At 44.1% G+C, this 15,536-nt stretch overlaps 1 protein-coding gene across 1 annotated transcript; it reads left to right on the top strand.

Moving 5' to 3' along the window:
- Positions 1-1,885: 1,885 nt before the first annotated feature.
- Positions 1,886-5,766, top strand: adra1ab (adrenoceptor alpha 1Ab; the record flags this gene model as incomplete). The annotated part of the gene is made up of 2 exons (XM_080755504.1): positions 1,886-2,870; positions 5,219-5,766. 2 exons carry the CDS (start codon positions 1,886-1,888, stop codon positions 5,764-5,766), a joined length of 1,533 nt encoding a protein of 510 aa, XP_080611630.1.
- Between the last annotated feature and the right edge of the window lie 9,770 nt (positions 5,767-15,536).

The raw sequence follows: 15,536 nt of genomic DNA, 5'->3' as shown, positions 1-15,536 counted from the left end.
TACGTACAACAGATAGATAATTTATTAACATTTAAACTGTACTCTTTTGAAAGTGTGCGCTATATGAAACACAAGCTCTGATGAGCCTATCGCCCCCTCCAATGCAATATTCCCTTACAAATACACACACACACACACACACACACACACACACACACACACACCTCTCTCTCCCCCTCTTCTATCTCCCTCCCTGCCTCTCCTCCTCCCGCTGCGCTGATTGAGGTCTGGCCTCCTTCAAGCTGTGTGATATCACTCACAACAGAGAGAGCATTGCCTCAGAACGCCAACTTGCACTGGGCATATCCACATATCTTCAGGTTGCTTCACAACATTGATTCGGGCTGACGGCGCCAGGGATCTCAATTATATACTGTATGATGAGTTTGTGTCCATATTAGGCCATAGCTAATCTGGGCATACAGACAAACGTTTACACAGACAACTTGGAACTTCACAGTATAGATGGCTGCAGAGCCTTAGATATAGACAGAGTTACGCAAACTGACAACTTGGAACTTCACAGTATAGATGGCCCAGAGCCTTGGATATAGACAGAGTTACGCAAACTGACAACTTGGAACTTCACAGTATAGATGGCTGCAGAGCCTTAGATATAGACAGAGTTACGCAAACTGACAACTTGGAACTTCACAGTATAGATGGCCCAGAGCCTTGGATATAGACAGAGTTACGCAAACTGACAACTTGGAACTTCACAGTATAGATGGCTGCAGAGCCTTAGATATAGACAGAGTTACGCAAACTGACAACTTGGAACTTCACAGTATAGATGGCCCAGAGCCTTGGATATAGACAGAGTTACGCAAACTGACAACTTGGAACTTCACAGTATAGATGGCTGCAGAGCCTTGGATATAGACAGAGTTACGCAAACTGACAACTTGGAACTTCACAGTATAGCTGGCTGCAGAGCCTTAGATATAGACAGAGTTACGCAAACTGCGTTCACTTCATGGGGCTTCAGTCCAATGGCGGACTACATGGGACTTCTATGAGCTTGTAGATCTGCTATTTTTCAATAGCTAAATTATAACATAATGTTTAAACCGCCAAAAGGGGTTCCCGCTCAAAATGGGTTATTGTAGGTATTGTATTGTACTGTACCAATTGAGCTGTGAGGCAAAACAGTGTATTTTATGAATGGCATGTACTGTACTGTACATACAGTATAGTACTTGAAGTGACGCAATACAATGATACAATTGGGATTGAGGGGGTCAAAGTGACATCAGTTTCAGCCCCAAGCCACCACGCCCTTGACTTCCAGTGTAAAAATATTAAGTATAAAACATTTTAAAAAGTCAGCCCATGAACTTCCCTGGAAGTTTCACAATGTGCATACAGCGATATGCTCAGGAAACAGTATTTCTAACGTCTCTACTGTATGTGTCTCTTGTTTTCCACAGATTTCTTCCAAGTAAGAGCCTTTCACGAAGCCCAACAATGAAATCCAGCTTCTTTTCATCAATTGAAAAGTTTGAAATTCACTCGCAAATGATCCCCATGAGGCTCCTCGGGCCAAATGATCCCCAGGGCCCTCAGGCCAACTCTTCAGGACTATGAATAAGAACATAATGTCATGAATACTTCCCATCATTGACATACTGACGTTACAGTATTACTGACAAGATGACGTGACATGTGGAGCATTGACAATAACTGCTGGCAAGATTCTACCGGTATGACAAATCAAGCAAGAACATAATGCGTTAACCTTTTCAATTACCAGGAGACGATATTAGGCAGATGGGTTGACCCGGTAATGTGATTCAGGAACAGATGGGTCATATCGTCAATTATTCCTAACGATATTTAGAAGGCGTGCCGTGTTGGGAAAGCTACTCCAAAAGCAATCAAAAAAATGGTCCCGTCCGGTGAGAACGCGAGCGCTTCGGCTCCGTCGGAGTTCTGTCCCAACTGCAGCTCGCCGTCCTACCCGGCGGTGGACGTGACCAAGGCGGTGACACTGGGGCTGGTGCTGGGCGTCTTCGTCGTCTTCGGAGTCCTCGGCAACGTCCTGGTCATCCTGTCGGTGGCGTGCCACCGCCACCTGCGCTCCGTCACGCACTACTTCGTCGCCAACCTGGCGGCGGCCGACCTCCTCCTCAGCTCCGCCGTGCTGCCCTTCTCCGCCACGTCCGAGGCCCTGGGCCGCTGGGTGTTCGGCCGGACCTTCTGCAACGCCTGGGCCGCCCTGGACGTGCTCTGCTGCACCGCCTCCATCCTCAGCCTCTGCGTCATCTCCATCGACCGCTGCCTGGCCGTCAGCCACCCGCTGCGCTACCCGGCGCTGGCCACGGAGCGCCGGGGCCTGGCCGCCGTGGCCGCCCTCTGGGGGCTCTCGGCGGCCATCTCCGTGGGCCCGCTGTTCGGCTGGAAGGAGGCCGACCCGGAGGACGAGACGGAGTGCCGCATCACGGAGGAGCCCGGCTACGCGCTGTTCTCGGCGCTGGGGTCCTTCTACGTCCCGCTCGCCGTCATCCTGGCCATGTACTGCCGCGTGTACGTCGTGGTGGCCAGGCGGAGGACGCCGCGGGGCCTCAGGGGGGCGGCGGGCAGGAAGAAGGAGAGCGTGGAGGCGGAAGGGGTGACGCTGAGGATACACCGGGGGAACGCCCCGCCGCCGCCGGCGGCAGACCGGCTGGAGGAGGAGGAGGAGGAGGAGGAGGAGGGGGGGGGAGGCGGAGAGAGAGTCGCGAAGAAGCAGAGGAGGCGGAAGTGCACGGCCTTTGGCCTGATGAGGCTGCTGAAGTTCTCCAGGGAGAAGAAAGCGGCCAAGACACTTGGGATCGTCGTCGGGTGCTTTGTTCTCTGTTGGCTTCCTTTCTTCCTGGTTCTGCCCATTGGTACGTAATCCTAATCCCCTACCTACGCGGTCCTCGTGTTAGCGCATGCTCAAAATAACCATAACGATAATATAGAGACTGTAACCGTAATCTCAGTAAAAAAAAGGTCCTTGCAGACCGATGCGTTTTTGTGCAATTTTCCTGCCGTTACGTCTTTTTCGAAGTCTGCGAGGACCTTAACCGTTGGTCTGACTCGTCCTCATACCAGCGTCTCCGAGATCTATCCTCTGAAAAAGTGATTCAAAAGTTGATGAAGAGAGAGAGTAGATTCCACAGCTAGCCATGCATGTTTTTCCCCCAAGCGTTTCTCTAATATATATTGGACATGTAAATCCAACGTGTAATATTTTGTACAGATCTGTGGTCTTATTTTGGGCCGCAAAGAAGTGCAACGACATTTGAGGCAAAAAGAGGAACGAAAATTTGATTTCGAATTGCATTAAAATGTGTCGCCTTCAATAATAACAACACTACTTCAATAATGATAATCACATTGTATTAGAGAAGGCTTGCACGAGGAAGGGCAGAAAGAAAACAACCATCACAAAATCTGAACCCTTAATTGGTTCTGAAATATCAGGCATGCTGAGACTAACGGGAGGGATTGCAATTGGCGGAAATAACCCATTCTGACCGGGCACCCATTTTGGTGTTAGCATCATGTTATGCTTTACCTATTGAAAAATAGCAGATCTACAAGCTCATATCGCGCCACCGAGTGGCGCGATACGAGCTTGTAGGTCTGCTATTTTTGAAAAATCGAAGAACGACTGACATTTTTAGAATCTGATCTGAGGTCAGAATGGGTTCATCAGACCAGTGTGTTGTCCAGTGGAAACCTGGTATGAATCTGATCTCAGGTCAGAATGGGATAATAACCTCGCCGTGATTCTATCGGTAGTTCCCTCGCAGGTCACAGGTAATTAGATTAATGGTGAAAAGCATAACGATTACACAGTGTAATATCCTTGATCAAGGAGGAGGGGGAATACGTCAATAGACGGATGGGGGTGAAAGTCATTCCATGGGGACTATCAGCTGATACACCCAACCCATAAGCCATATGCATATACATCTCAGCATCCGACAGCTTTGCACCAACAGCATAATATCGCAATGAAAAAGCCACCCCGCTATCGGAAATAATGTAGCCCATTTGTCGTGCAGTATATATACGACATTATGCTCTGTTAGTTCATTTACAGGAGCTCATCTGAAACCTTTCTCCGGTCTCAGACCCTCATGCTCAAACGTCTCATTTGTGTGTCTTACAGCGCGAACCTCAAGAAATTCGATTACTAGAACAGAATGGACTTTCTTCTCCGAAATGGAATGAACTAAACTACCGCTCTTTATTATGGAGACCATTATAGATAACAAACAAGATTTCCTGATGGGCTGCAATACTGGGAGGGACTTTCAGTCACCCTTTAGCTTCCTAAAGGCATGTCAACCATCGGACTAAAGTTATGCATTTATATAGAGACAGGCCTTCATGCCTCATGGCACAGTGCTCACTCAACCATTGCAGCGATGATAGTCTTGCATTCTTTAGACTGGGGGGGTTTGAATGGCTACTGAAAAGTTCTATTCGGATGGGCAGTTTTTTGTTGTCAGTTGTATAATTAAAAATCACACCCGCGTGAAGTGAGGGGCGCTAACATATTAACTCGTGTTGATTATGTGATGTAAAACAAACGGTGCCAACACAAACATTAAATTGTCTTCGTTAATGGAATTTAATGTATGTGTTGGGGACAAGATGACGTACATTTTCCCTTCATTGTCATTGTCATTTTTAAAACAAACATTGAACTAAAAACAAACATTAAACCTGTATTATAGGAGGGGATAGCGTCCCTCAAAAAGCACTCGCCTATAGCTTGATTTTCAATGCAGTTGAAAGGCGAAAAAAACATTTAAAAAGGGGAAAGGGCTGAAGCCCCCTTTGATGTCTATAGTGTGCACGTCCCTGACTGCCATTATCTTAGAAGCAGCTTTGTTAAACAAAACCTTTTTCAACACCTGGCGTTGTGTGTTTATTTGATAACCATACACACACACACAGAAGCCCAGTCCGTGTATGGAACTTAGCAGACCTTGTTCAAAGATGCCTAGTAGTTAATATGTGAATTGCCTCTGGGCTATGTCCACATACTGATGGCGTTACTTCTTTCCACAAATAAGACAGTGTTCAAATTATGAAGCCCACCCACAGGCTCTGAGACAATAATTGAACTGCATCTTTGCATAGATGTTTGCATAGGTGTGTGTGCGTGCGTGCGTCTGCGTTTACAGTATCACGAATTGATTTGTCCGTCTGTCTGGTTTGTCCGTTACCCCCTCAGGGTCCATCTTCCCGTCCTACAGGCCCTCGGACACCATCTTCAAGATAACATTCTGGCTGGGCTACTTCAACAGCTGCATCAACCCCATCATCTACCCCTGCTTCAGCCAGGAGTTCAAGAAGGCCTTCCTCAACGTCCTCCGCGGCCGCTGCCTGAGACGCGGCAGGCCCCCGCCGCCGCAGAGCCTACAGCAGGCGGCCGTCTGCTCCCATTCGTCGAGCGGAGGAGGAGGAGGAGGAGGCTCCGTGCCGCCGCCGAGAGCCACGCCGCCGCCGCCCTCCTCCTCCTCCTCCAATGGCCTGCAGGATCCTCCTGCCTCGGCGTGGAGCTGCTGCAGGGCCCTGCCCGGGTCCTCGGCCTCGATGAACGGACTCCATGAAGACCCTGCAGGCCAACAGAGCGCCTGCAGGGTCCAGAGTAAGAGCCTGCTGAAGGCGTGGTGCTTCGCGGGGAGGGAGGCTTCACCGGCTCCGGACCACTCCTCCTCCAATGGACCGCACCGCAAGATGCTGCGGCTGTCTCTGGGAGCTCCGGGAGACGCTGTGTGATGATGGGGCATGTTTTTTTTTTTTTTCAGCAGGTCGCGAAAGGAGTTTTTCCGAACATGGCCATTTCCACGCACGGGAAAAGGGTTACTTTTCATGTGCCGTATAGGGTATCGACACATATTATGTACAGCTTTCGTGTGCATATTCATTGGCCAAGGTGGGGTCCAAAGTCCTCGGGAAGCCAGCTGCTGCATGACAGTTCAGGTTAGGTTGTGTTGCTCCAAACCATTTCAGCTGGTGGCCCAGTTTGGCAGTTATCAGTCACTATTTGACCTTTTTGATGACATTGGTATCGGCAATCATGCAGCCAAATTTGTCTCAGTTTATTGCCACTTTCAACTCGGTGTCCCTATTTTGCATAGGGATTTCATTCCAAGTGAAATGTTTCAGCAGTTTCTACAAGCTCACTTTTAGTGCCATTTACAAGCTCACTCTGCTCTTTTTTGAGACATTTTGGTTTGGGTTTAAGTGGTTACATTTATATTTTTGTTTGTTTGTTTGCTTGTTCATTGTACAATTAACGTTAAATGTGCTTTTCATATAATGAAGTTTAATATATAGATTAAATAATTGTATCTATCAAAAGTTATTTGTTTATTTTCTATTTATTGGTTTGGCTTTTAAGTTAAACGTTCTAAAATAGAAACTTTGATCAAATCAAAGTTCAAACCGAATGTTTTTGGTATGAAATACATTCAATCGGTATGGTCTAGTCAAGAACTCTCTGGAATCAGGATCACCGTCAAAAGACCCCCAAAAACTGCCGTTGGCCAGGCGTCGGTGTACGTGGCCTTGTTACAGCACTTTCTCATTTGAATCCTTGGACTGTCTGTGAATATTTGGACAGAGAACGGAAAATAACACTCTCATAATCTCATAATAATAACATAATCTTGGGAGGGACTTTGTGGCCGGTGGAAGACGACGCTTATACGGCAGTACTGTGACGTTTGCAGGGGTGTGTGAACATTATGACTGGGAGAGAGTTTGAAGCAGGAGCCCTCTACAATGACACGATCATTCTGTACTGTACATGCGCAAGTAGATCTTCATGATGAATTATTATTATTATTATTATTAGTTGTACAGTACATTGGGGTCGCAAGGGGTAATTAAAAAGGTTTGCTATGAGAACATTTCATAATTGCAGATTATAAACTTGTGTGCAAAAAACACTTTTTTTTTAAATTAGAATTAGTTTGACATTCTATCTACACATTTCTTTTGAAATGTATACACGAGAATAGATCTCAGAGATATTTACATATTTTGTGAAATAGCCGTCAGGACTTGGGGGGGAAATGTATTCTGAAGTGTTGGCAATAATACAGTATTTACTGACATTTCTGAATATTTAGTAATTAGTGACTCATTGTCTCGACTCGAGGTGTACAGCATTATTGCAGATATTGCAGGAGACAGTCCGTTATCTGAACCCAAACAGACTTCTTGAAGTTGCTTAATTAACCACATGAACCCTAGCATCCCCACTATGGGGCACTCACCAAAAATGGCCAAATGTATAAGTTCAGAATCACAACACATTGCAAATGTGACACATTGTGAACTTAAGTCTATTCAGTAAAGTGATTTCATATAGAGGGGAAAAAAGCAGCATAACAAATATAGACCCCTGGGGGTGACCAGGCGGAAATCTTGGGAGAAATAAAATGCAGAAAAGATTCACCAGCGGACACTGACTGCACTGATCAGCCATGACATCTGCTATAGGACGGCTGTCAATATATATAGGCGACAAGTTTCAATCCATAAGATTATTGTGTCAGTGTAATCTATTTCATGTCATTTGCCAAAACAAAATAAAAAACTTAAATCATTTTAATTTGAAAACAGCAGATCTGCAATCTCACAAAACGTCGTGATATGCAAGGCGTGGCGAGCTTGTAGATATGCTATTGTCACTCAAAGGTTACAATGAAAGGTTATTCTTTTTAATGGATAATGGAGACAGATCCCTGCACCCTCATTTGCCATTTTGTACTATTTTGAAAAACATTTTAAAATAGTTCAAATATCCAATCTACAAGCTCACTATGTGTGGATGTAGATGAACTATTTTAAAATGTTTTAAGATAGTAAAACATGGCAAAGAAGTTTAAGGATAAAGGGTAAGGTGTGCCCAATATACTGTAGGGTGAATACTGAATAGTAAAGGACTATTGACTGCAACAACAAAAAAAATGAAAATTCTACATTCACTGCAAAAAAAGTATCCGAGGAAAATGTCTGTATAGGGAAAACTCTTGTAAACGTTTAGCTGTATAGTAGCCTATTGCCTATTACTTTTGCATCAGATACCCGACCCAATAAACATGCAGCTCTTGCGCTCAGTGGATATGTAGCAAGGTATTCAATGTTAGCAACAGGAAGATGAATGGCCTCTTCAGTCACAGGTGCCATCTTGAATCATAAAATGTTTCCGCCGTACAATGAATTGAAATGCTTTACGTTATGAAATCTGAGACCCATTCGGCACAGGAACTTCGTTTGGCCCTTCCCCTTTCTTAGTCCACTTCCTCCTGGGTATTTCTGTGTTAATTAATACTAACAACTACAACAGGACATATTTAAGGCAGTGGTGCTGAAGATATGCGACATAATGTTGCATACGTTATAGACGTAATGTTTCATATTTAAGGCAGTGGTGCTGAAGATATGTGACATAATTTTGCATACGTTATAGACGTAATGTTTCATATTTAAGGCAGTGGTGCTGAAGATATGTGACATAATTTTGCATACGTTATAGACGTAATGTTTCATATTTAAGGCAGTGGTGCTGAAGATATCACTGCGCAAAAAGCATGGAATATGGATGTGTATATTACAGGAAAGAGGTTTACGGGCAAAACACAGTAACCATAATTGCCCGTTAACTCCTCTTTTCACGCAGTGTATGTGACAATGTTGCATACGTTAGACGTAATGTTTCATATTTAAGGCAGTGGTGCTGAAGATATGCGACATAATGTTGCATACGTTATAGACGTAATGTTTCATATTTAAGGCAGTGGTGCTGAAGATATGCGACATAATGTTGTTTCATATGTTTTTGCCCCGCTAGCGGTCGAGGCTCTAGAGATGACAAGGTCGGTTAATCTATCCATCGCTCAAGATATAGCCATATATTTTATAAACTGCTGCGGGAGCATAAGATACATCAAAATCTACAGTATTCTTTGAATACACTCTTTGAATGCTCGCACTTTTAATTCCACGACTAATGTTAATTGGCTCGACTACTTAACTAACATTATGGGGCTAGTGTTCATACTTTTTGCTTTCACTTCAATATCTCAGTCTCAATAGGATGTGTATGCAGGGCAAAGGTACAGTAGGCTTATCAGAGTGAGAGTAAATAAGGGCCTTTCAAACGTGAAGCGATTCAACGCGCCTATAGTTCATTTCCAATGAGACCTGCGTTTTTGCACGGAGCAGTCGCGGTGCGACAACGCAAGCGTATTTACGTGAGCGCGGTCCCGTGAATTTGTTTGCACGCCTGCTTTTTTTTTTACGCTTGCGTTGTCGCGCACTTCTTGAGAAGACCTGTAGCGGACCTCTCGTTGATCCAGGCGACAACGTTTGAAAGGCCCTGATCAACACTGACTCAATGATGTCAGCACTCTCATGGACATTTTGCTTTCTCTTTCCTATATCCTATCTCACCTCAACTTTGAATTCTAAAGACAAATAATTATTTTCCAATTAATTCCCTTGCTTTATGTTCAACACGTATAGGTCATTCGAGAAATAAAAAAAATATGGATGTCGGGTTGAAAGTTGTAAATACATAACCCTATTACTAATACTACCACAGACAGACAGCTTTTTACATTCCGTCATAATAACATTATAGTCGGTCATCACTCCTTTGGGAAATGTCTGACAGCGCATTTGCACTAAAAGTTCTCCCCTGCATTTAACTATTAGGAGCAGTGGGAAAGTAAAGTGCCATTTAATTCAGCTGCTGTGGAGCAGTTCAGAGTAATCTTGCTCAAGGACACTTCTGAGTGAACAGGGGGAACGTCCGTTTCCCAGGCAGCCTCTCTACTCATGCCCATTCATTCTGGCCATGCAGCCTGTACACAGAAACATGAAGCCTGGAACATAACGGTATTGAAAAGAAGCAGGTGCCCAAGTGGTACTCACTTACACACCACTTGTTTTATGCACGTGGGCGCAGGTGTTGTTTAACCCATTCTGACCTGAGATCAGATTCATACGAGGTTTCCACTGGACACACACTGGTCTGATGAACCCATTCTGACCTGAGATCAGATTCTAAAAATGTCAGTCGTTCTTCGATTTTTTTCAAAAATAGCAGACCTACAAGATCTGCTATTTTTCAATAGCTAAAGCATAACATGATGCCGACACCAAAACGGGTTCCCGTTCAGAATGGGTTAAATTTGTGTGGCTCCATGTGTCTCTGTGCAAAGTGTGTACTGTCGGTCCCCTAGCAGATCCCAGGTATATAGGCTCATTGTGTATGCAAAAACATGCATCAGATCCCTGTTGAACCAGATTATTAATAGGCTCTCTAGGTCTACAGCATGGTTTCAACAATGTTACTGAAGCCCTCGTGTGTACAGACAAATATGGCAGATCAATTTGTGATGAATAAATCTGCATGTTGGCTCCCATTATGTAAATAAAAGATATGCCGGCAGATATTTTTTACTCCAGTCACTGGGCTGTATTAGAGTGCCGTTTTATCTTTATTAGTGATAATGATGACAGCATTCATTAGCGAGTTCATATATCTGGTACAGAAGAAGAAACATGCAATTGTCTGACATGTTTGTTTGTCCTTGTTATTTCAGTTTGCTAAATTGTCTATAACTTCTCCATGAAGTCCCCCCCCCCCCCTCCCTCCTTTGTTTTTTGGGGTTGGTGAAACTTATTACCGGTAGACAGACTTTCCTTGTCAAAATATTATGATATATAGTACAGACCGCATCAGAAATGTGGACCTCTATGGGGACCTCCCACGGGTCACAGACAAAGACAGAGAGAGAAGGATGAGGCCGGCAGGGCACTGCATCAGGCACCCAGAACTTGAGGCAAGTAAATTGACCCTATGGGAGCCAACCCAGGGCAAAGCCAGGAAGGGGAAAGAAGCGTACCAATATGTAGACGTGCTGCGGCGCGACAGCTTGGCTGACAACACTGCAGAGCTCAAGAACCTGATGTTGGATATAGGAAATTGTGGAGGGCAAGCGATCCAGGAATCCCGAGTTGGTGTTGGCTAGACCTCACTCTCGCAGAAACTACTATTATATACGTAGTACAATAAGACGTCAAGTGTGTGTGTGTGTGTGTGTGTGTGTGTGTGTGGGGGGGGGGGGGGCTCCAAATCAACAACACCAACAAACGAGGAGGAGATACAGACTAACTGCTATAGGTCCCAATTAGAGATGTCCCGATACTGTATTGGTAAGGTATCGGCCCTTATATGGTCATATCGGCATCGGCGAATATGCCAGTCTAACCACCGATCCAACACAGGGTTAAGGGGTTGACAGGTAAATATAATGTTGGGGCATTTCATTAGTGAGGAAACACGAGATATATAGCTAGATATAGCTATAAACACTATTCCCGGTCGGTGGACTATTCTTTTTTTTTTTTTTTTGTACCGGTATATATTATTCTCTGGTATTGGTATTCGGTATCAGCCAACACCGAAATTGTGGCACCGGGATCGGAAAACCAAAAACGTGTATAGGGACATCTCTAGTCCCGCAATGTTAGAGAAATATAGGTGTCAAAGACTTCCCAATAATGAGCAAGGAACTTATTTGGAAGTGTTGAAGGAAGTTGAGTGAAATACATACTGTACATTGCCGTGAATGAGAGCTATAAAAGAAGGCACCACAAGTTGTTTTCTAAACACTTATTTTTCAATGTGCACACTGAGGCATTTAAACAGCGGCATGTACCATTTCTGGCTCAGAAATATCGCAAGATTTGGTCGTCAATTATCGACCGTCTCTCTAGTGGCGATACTTTGGCACGTTCAGAAACGTACTTTGTGCTCTTTAAATATCTCAATAAAATGATACAGTGTACATACACATGGAAAAGCAACACAGCCGAAACCAATGTGTGATATGTCCTGGCTGGGCAGAGTATTTTTCAAAGGTCACAGTCGTTCAGAAATATTATTTGTTCATAAGATGGCTCTCATTGCTCTCCAATGTATTCCGCCTAACTCTCCAATATAAAACACCCCGGCTGAAGATTGCAACCCAGGGCGACAAAAGCTGGAATTGCTGAATAGTAAAAATGACAATAGATGGGCGTACCTTCTTTTTAATTACCTTAAACTTGCCTTGATAAAGAGCCTCTCCTCAGAGAGGACAGGGAGGCAGGTATAGCGTATAAATTAATGGTAACAATATAACGCCCCCGAACAACCCCAAAGAAGACAGGCCATTAGTGTGAAGAGGCATGGGGCGGTCTATCACTCAGACCCTGGAACAAAAACAAAATGTATATATGCATAGAAATTCCAATTATCTTTTTCCTCTATCTTTGAATAGAGTTGTCCCCCCCGTCACCTCCCATTATATTCACGTTCCCTCCATTTTCAAGACCCAGAAACCTTGAATCCAGAGAAAACCTTAAAGGGCGTTTTAAGCCCAAGATGCATGAGATAACGACATTGTCTTTGCCATTGGTATTTCCAAATTACTGTATATGGTCGGATAAATAAAGTCCCACCACATCAACCTTTCTATTGTTATGATTTCGAAGAGAGCGCAAAAAGGTCTATGGGGTTATAGTCGGGATACACTACCAACTGAAAGTGCAAGTGCTTCCTTTCCTATAGCTGAATAGGAAACCCTCTTCTTATTTCATCTCAAGTGCCTTGCAGAGTCGAACGTAATCGACGCAAGAAGCACTATGCAACGTATAGGCTGAAAGAAATGTCTCCCCTTGCGTCACCCCTTGTCAGCCGTAAGCACGAGAGACGAGGTCAACACATCCTTCACACTTAGTCAAAAGCATGTTGACAAGCATACTTAAACTTGCTCTCAGTCAAGTCTTCTTGGAAAAATAAAATACATTTTCCATTTGTTTATTGTGAAAAACTACACAGCTTAGTTGGTCGTGACTTGTGCGTCCGTTCTGTGCAAGCTGTTTTTCAAACATGCTTAACATCAGCTTTTTGCAACTCAGTCAGTGGGACTGTTAGAGTTGCAAAATGCCAGATAACCAACCAACCATCGGCAGAAAACAACCTACATTTGCACCCCTGGGAGAAATGGAGTTTGTAAAACTACAGCTAGTAAAAGTAGTTCAAGTTCTTTTTTTTTTAAAGTGCTAAATTAACTTTAAAATACTTTAAATACTTTAGTTAAACTATGAAAAGATTATCAAAAAAAGTACTTGGAAGAACTACTTGACGCGACACACAAATTATGAATGTAGTTTAACTAACAGCAAGCTACAGCAAAATGTAGTTAAACACTTTAATGCTCGCCAACACAGCTAGGGAATCGGAAACACCTGTATTGCCATAACTGAACGGTCCGAACTTGACCAACAATCTTACCCAAATATTATCACATTTGGCCATGGGTTGACTCAAGCAGGCCCAAACCAGTCTGTACTCTCTGTTCTTCTCCAGGGGGGGGGGGGGGGGGCTTGTCCATCACATTTTTATACTATACTTAAGTACTTAAGTACTTATACATACTTATTTAATAAAATTCTGAACACACTTCTGAAACCATCCGCACATAAACATGATGCTTTTTGAAAGATTCATTTGCTCACCCCATGTACCACCCTCACAATGGTTTGGTCCGTTCCCATTGGAAACAGCACAGCAGATAGAGTCGTGCAGTGTTGCAGAGTCTGCTTTAAGTGCTTATTTTACGTTTTCATAGACCTGGTCGCTCGTTTCTCTTGCAAAATCTGTTGACACTGCTGGTGACGTGTATAGACTAGGATATTGCGCGTGACATCATCATCATACCTGGAAGTTATGCAGGAACGCCTACTGACCGAGTGGCAAAACTACTTTCTGGCCTTGACAGCCCCATACATCCAAACAGAAAAGTCCTATTTGTTTGGCAGACAGTCAGACAGACAGACAGTTTGGCAGACCAAGACACAAATGACACGACCAGACGTAATATTTTGAGGGAAAAAATAAGAACTATTAACTAATTACAAAAGCACACATTGTTCTCACCCTTTTCAGAAAAGTGGAACTTGCCAGTAACTCTTATAAGATCCAATTCATCCCCTGATCAATAGAACAAGTAAGACGCGCAAACGCGGGAAGCGAACGCAGCTCGTACATTTTTGGGGTTTATTAAAGATTTTTTTAGTGTGTGTGTGTATGTGTGTGTGTGTGTGTGTGTGTGTGTGATACTGATACAGCTGCGCCCTCTGGTGGCGGGCGCCGGGCGGGTGGTGTTACAGCGTGACACACAGACAGACATGTTCTGCTAGGTCTCATAGTTATAGTGCTCACTGCGTTCACAATCATCCATTGCTCGAGATGGGGAGAAGGAGGCAGGTTTTGCCACAGCATTAACTTTCCAAAAGCCATGCAGTGCAAGGCCTGTGTGTGGTGGTGTGGAGTCAGGTTTATACAAGACAGGGAGAAGCCCAACTGCATATAATAATAATAATAAGCAATACCGTCCAACATGACACCTCAGGCTCAGACCTCTGGTATTTTCAACCCCAATAACAAGCACTCAGTAATGGCTTTAGCAACACATCCCCCCCACAATCAACATAGTGTTCTATCGGGTTAACACAAGTAGGAGTGTCTGAGAACATGCGTGGATAATTTAGCATAATAGTGAAGGCAAAGAAGAAGCCGATGGCGTGGAAACATCAGGAGACTTGAGAGGAGGAGGAGGAAACAAGATTAGGAGACGCAATTGAAGAGGATGCCAAAAGGGTGAAGAGGAGGAGGAGGAGGAGGATGAGGAGGAAAGGCGTCAGCAGGCATCGTTGGCCAAGAGCACGGCCGAGGAGGAGGTGTGCAGAGAGCGTACAACGCCGTACATCTGGCCCGAAGCCTGCGGAGCTCATGAGAACTGAAGAAACAACAGGAGATCGAGGGCGAGTCCGGTTGCAGAGGTAGATCAGTTTACCCGTCTTATAATAATAATGTTTATTTGTATTGCACTTTTCATTCACAGGGAATCCCAGAGTGCTACATGGTTTAAAAACATATAATCAATCATCATAGAAGGTTAAAAACAGGGTTTATCCAAAAATAATCAAGTGCAAAACAATTCAACACGAAAAAGCCTTCCGGAAAAAAGGATAGTTTTCAGGCCTGTTTGAAAAGATTCAATAGTCTGCGGAACTCTCAAGTCCATGGGGAGGCTGTTCCATAAGGCGCGGTGCTTATGCTTTGGCTATTGAAAAATAGCAGATCTACAAGCTCATAGCGTGCCACCGAGTGGCGCGCTACGAGCTTGTAGGTCTGCTATTTTTGAAAAATCAAAGAACCACTGACATAGAAACATAGCTTTTTCAGAAAACTGTCAGGATGTAGAAGACATTTTCTTTTATCTGATCTCAGGTCAAAATGGCTTAAATATGTCAACGTTGATGCCTGTGACAGTGTGACCCCACCCTGTCACTGTTCATGTTTTGCTCATTACATGCCTGTCAGTAGCGCGCACTGGTTAGTATAGGGTATGGACAAACGAAACAACAAACAAATCCACATCAGCTCTCTCGGTATACAGTTTCTGTTCAGCTATCAA

Source organism: Protomyctophum bolini (genome assembly GCF_963924005.1).
Source record: "Protomyctophum bolini genome assembly, chromosome: 22".
NCBI lineage: Eukaryota > Metazoa > Chordata > Actinopteri > Myctophiformes > Myctophidae > Protomyctophum > Protomyctophum bolini.
The sequence above is the reverse complement of the archived record's forward strand: the minus strand, read 5'-3'. Positions and strand labels throughout refer to the sequence as shown.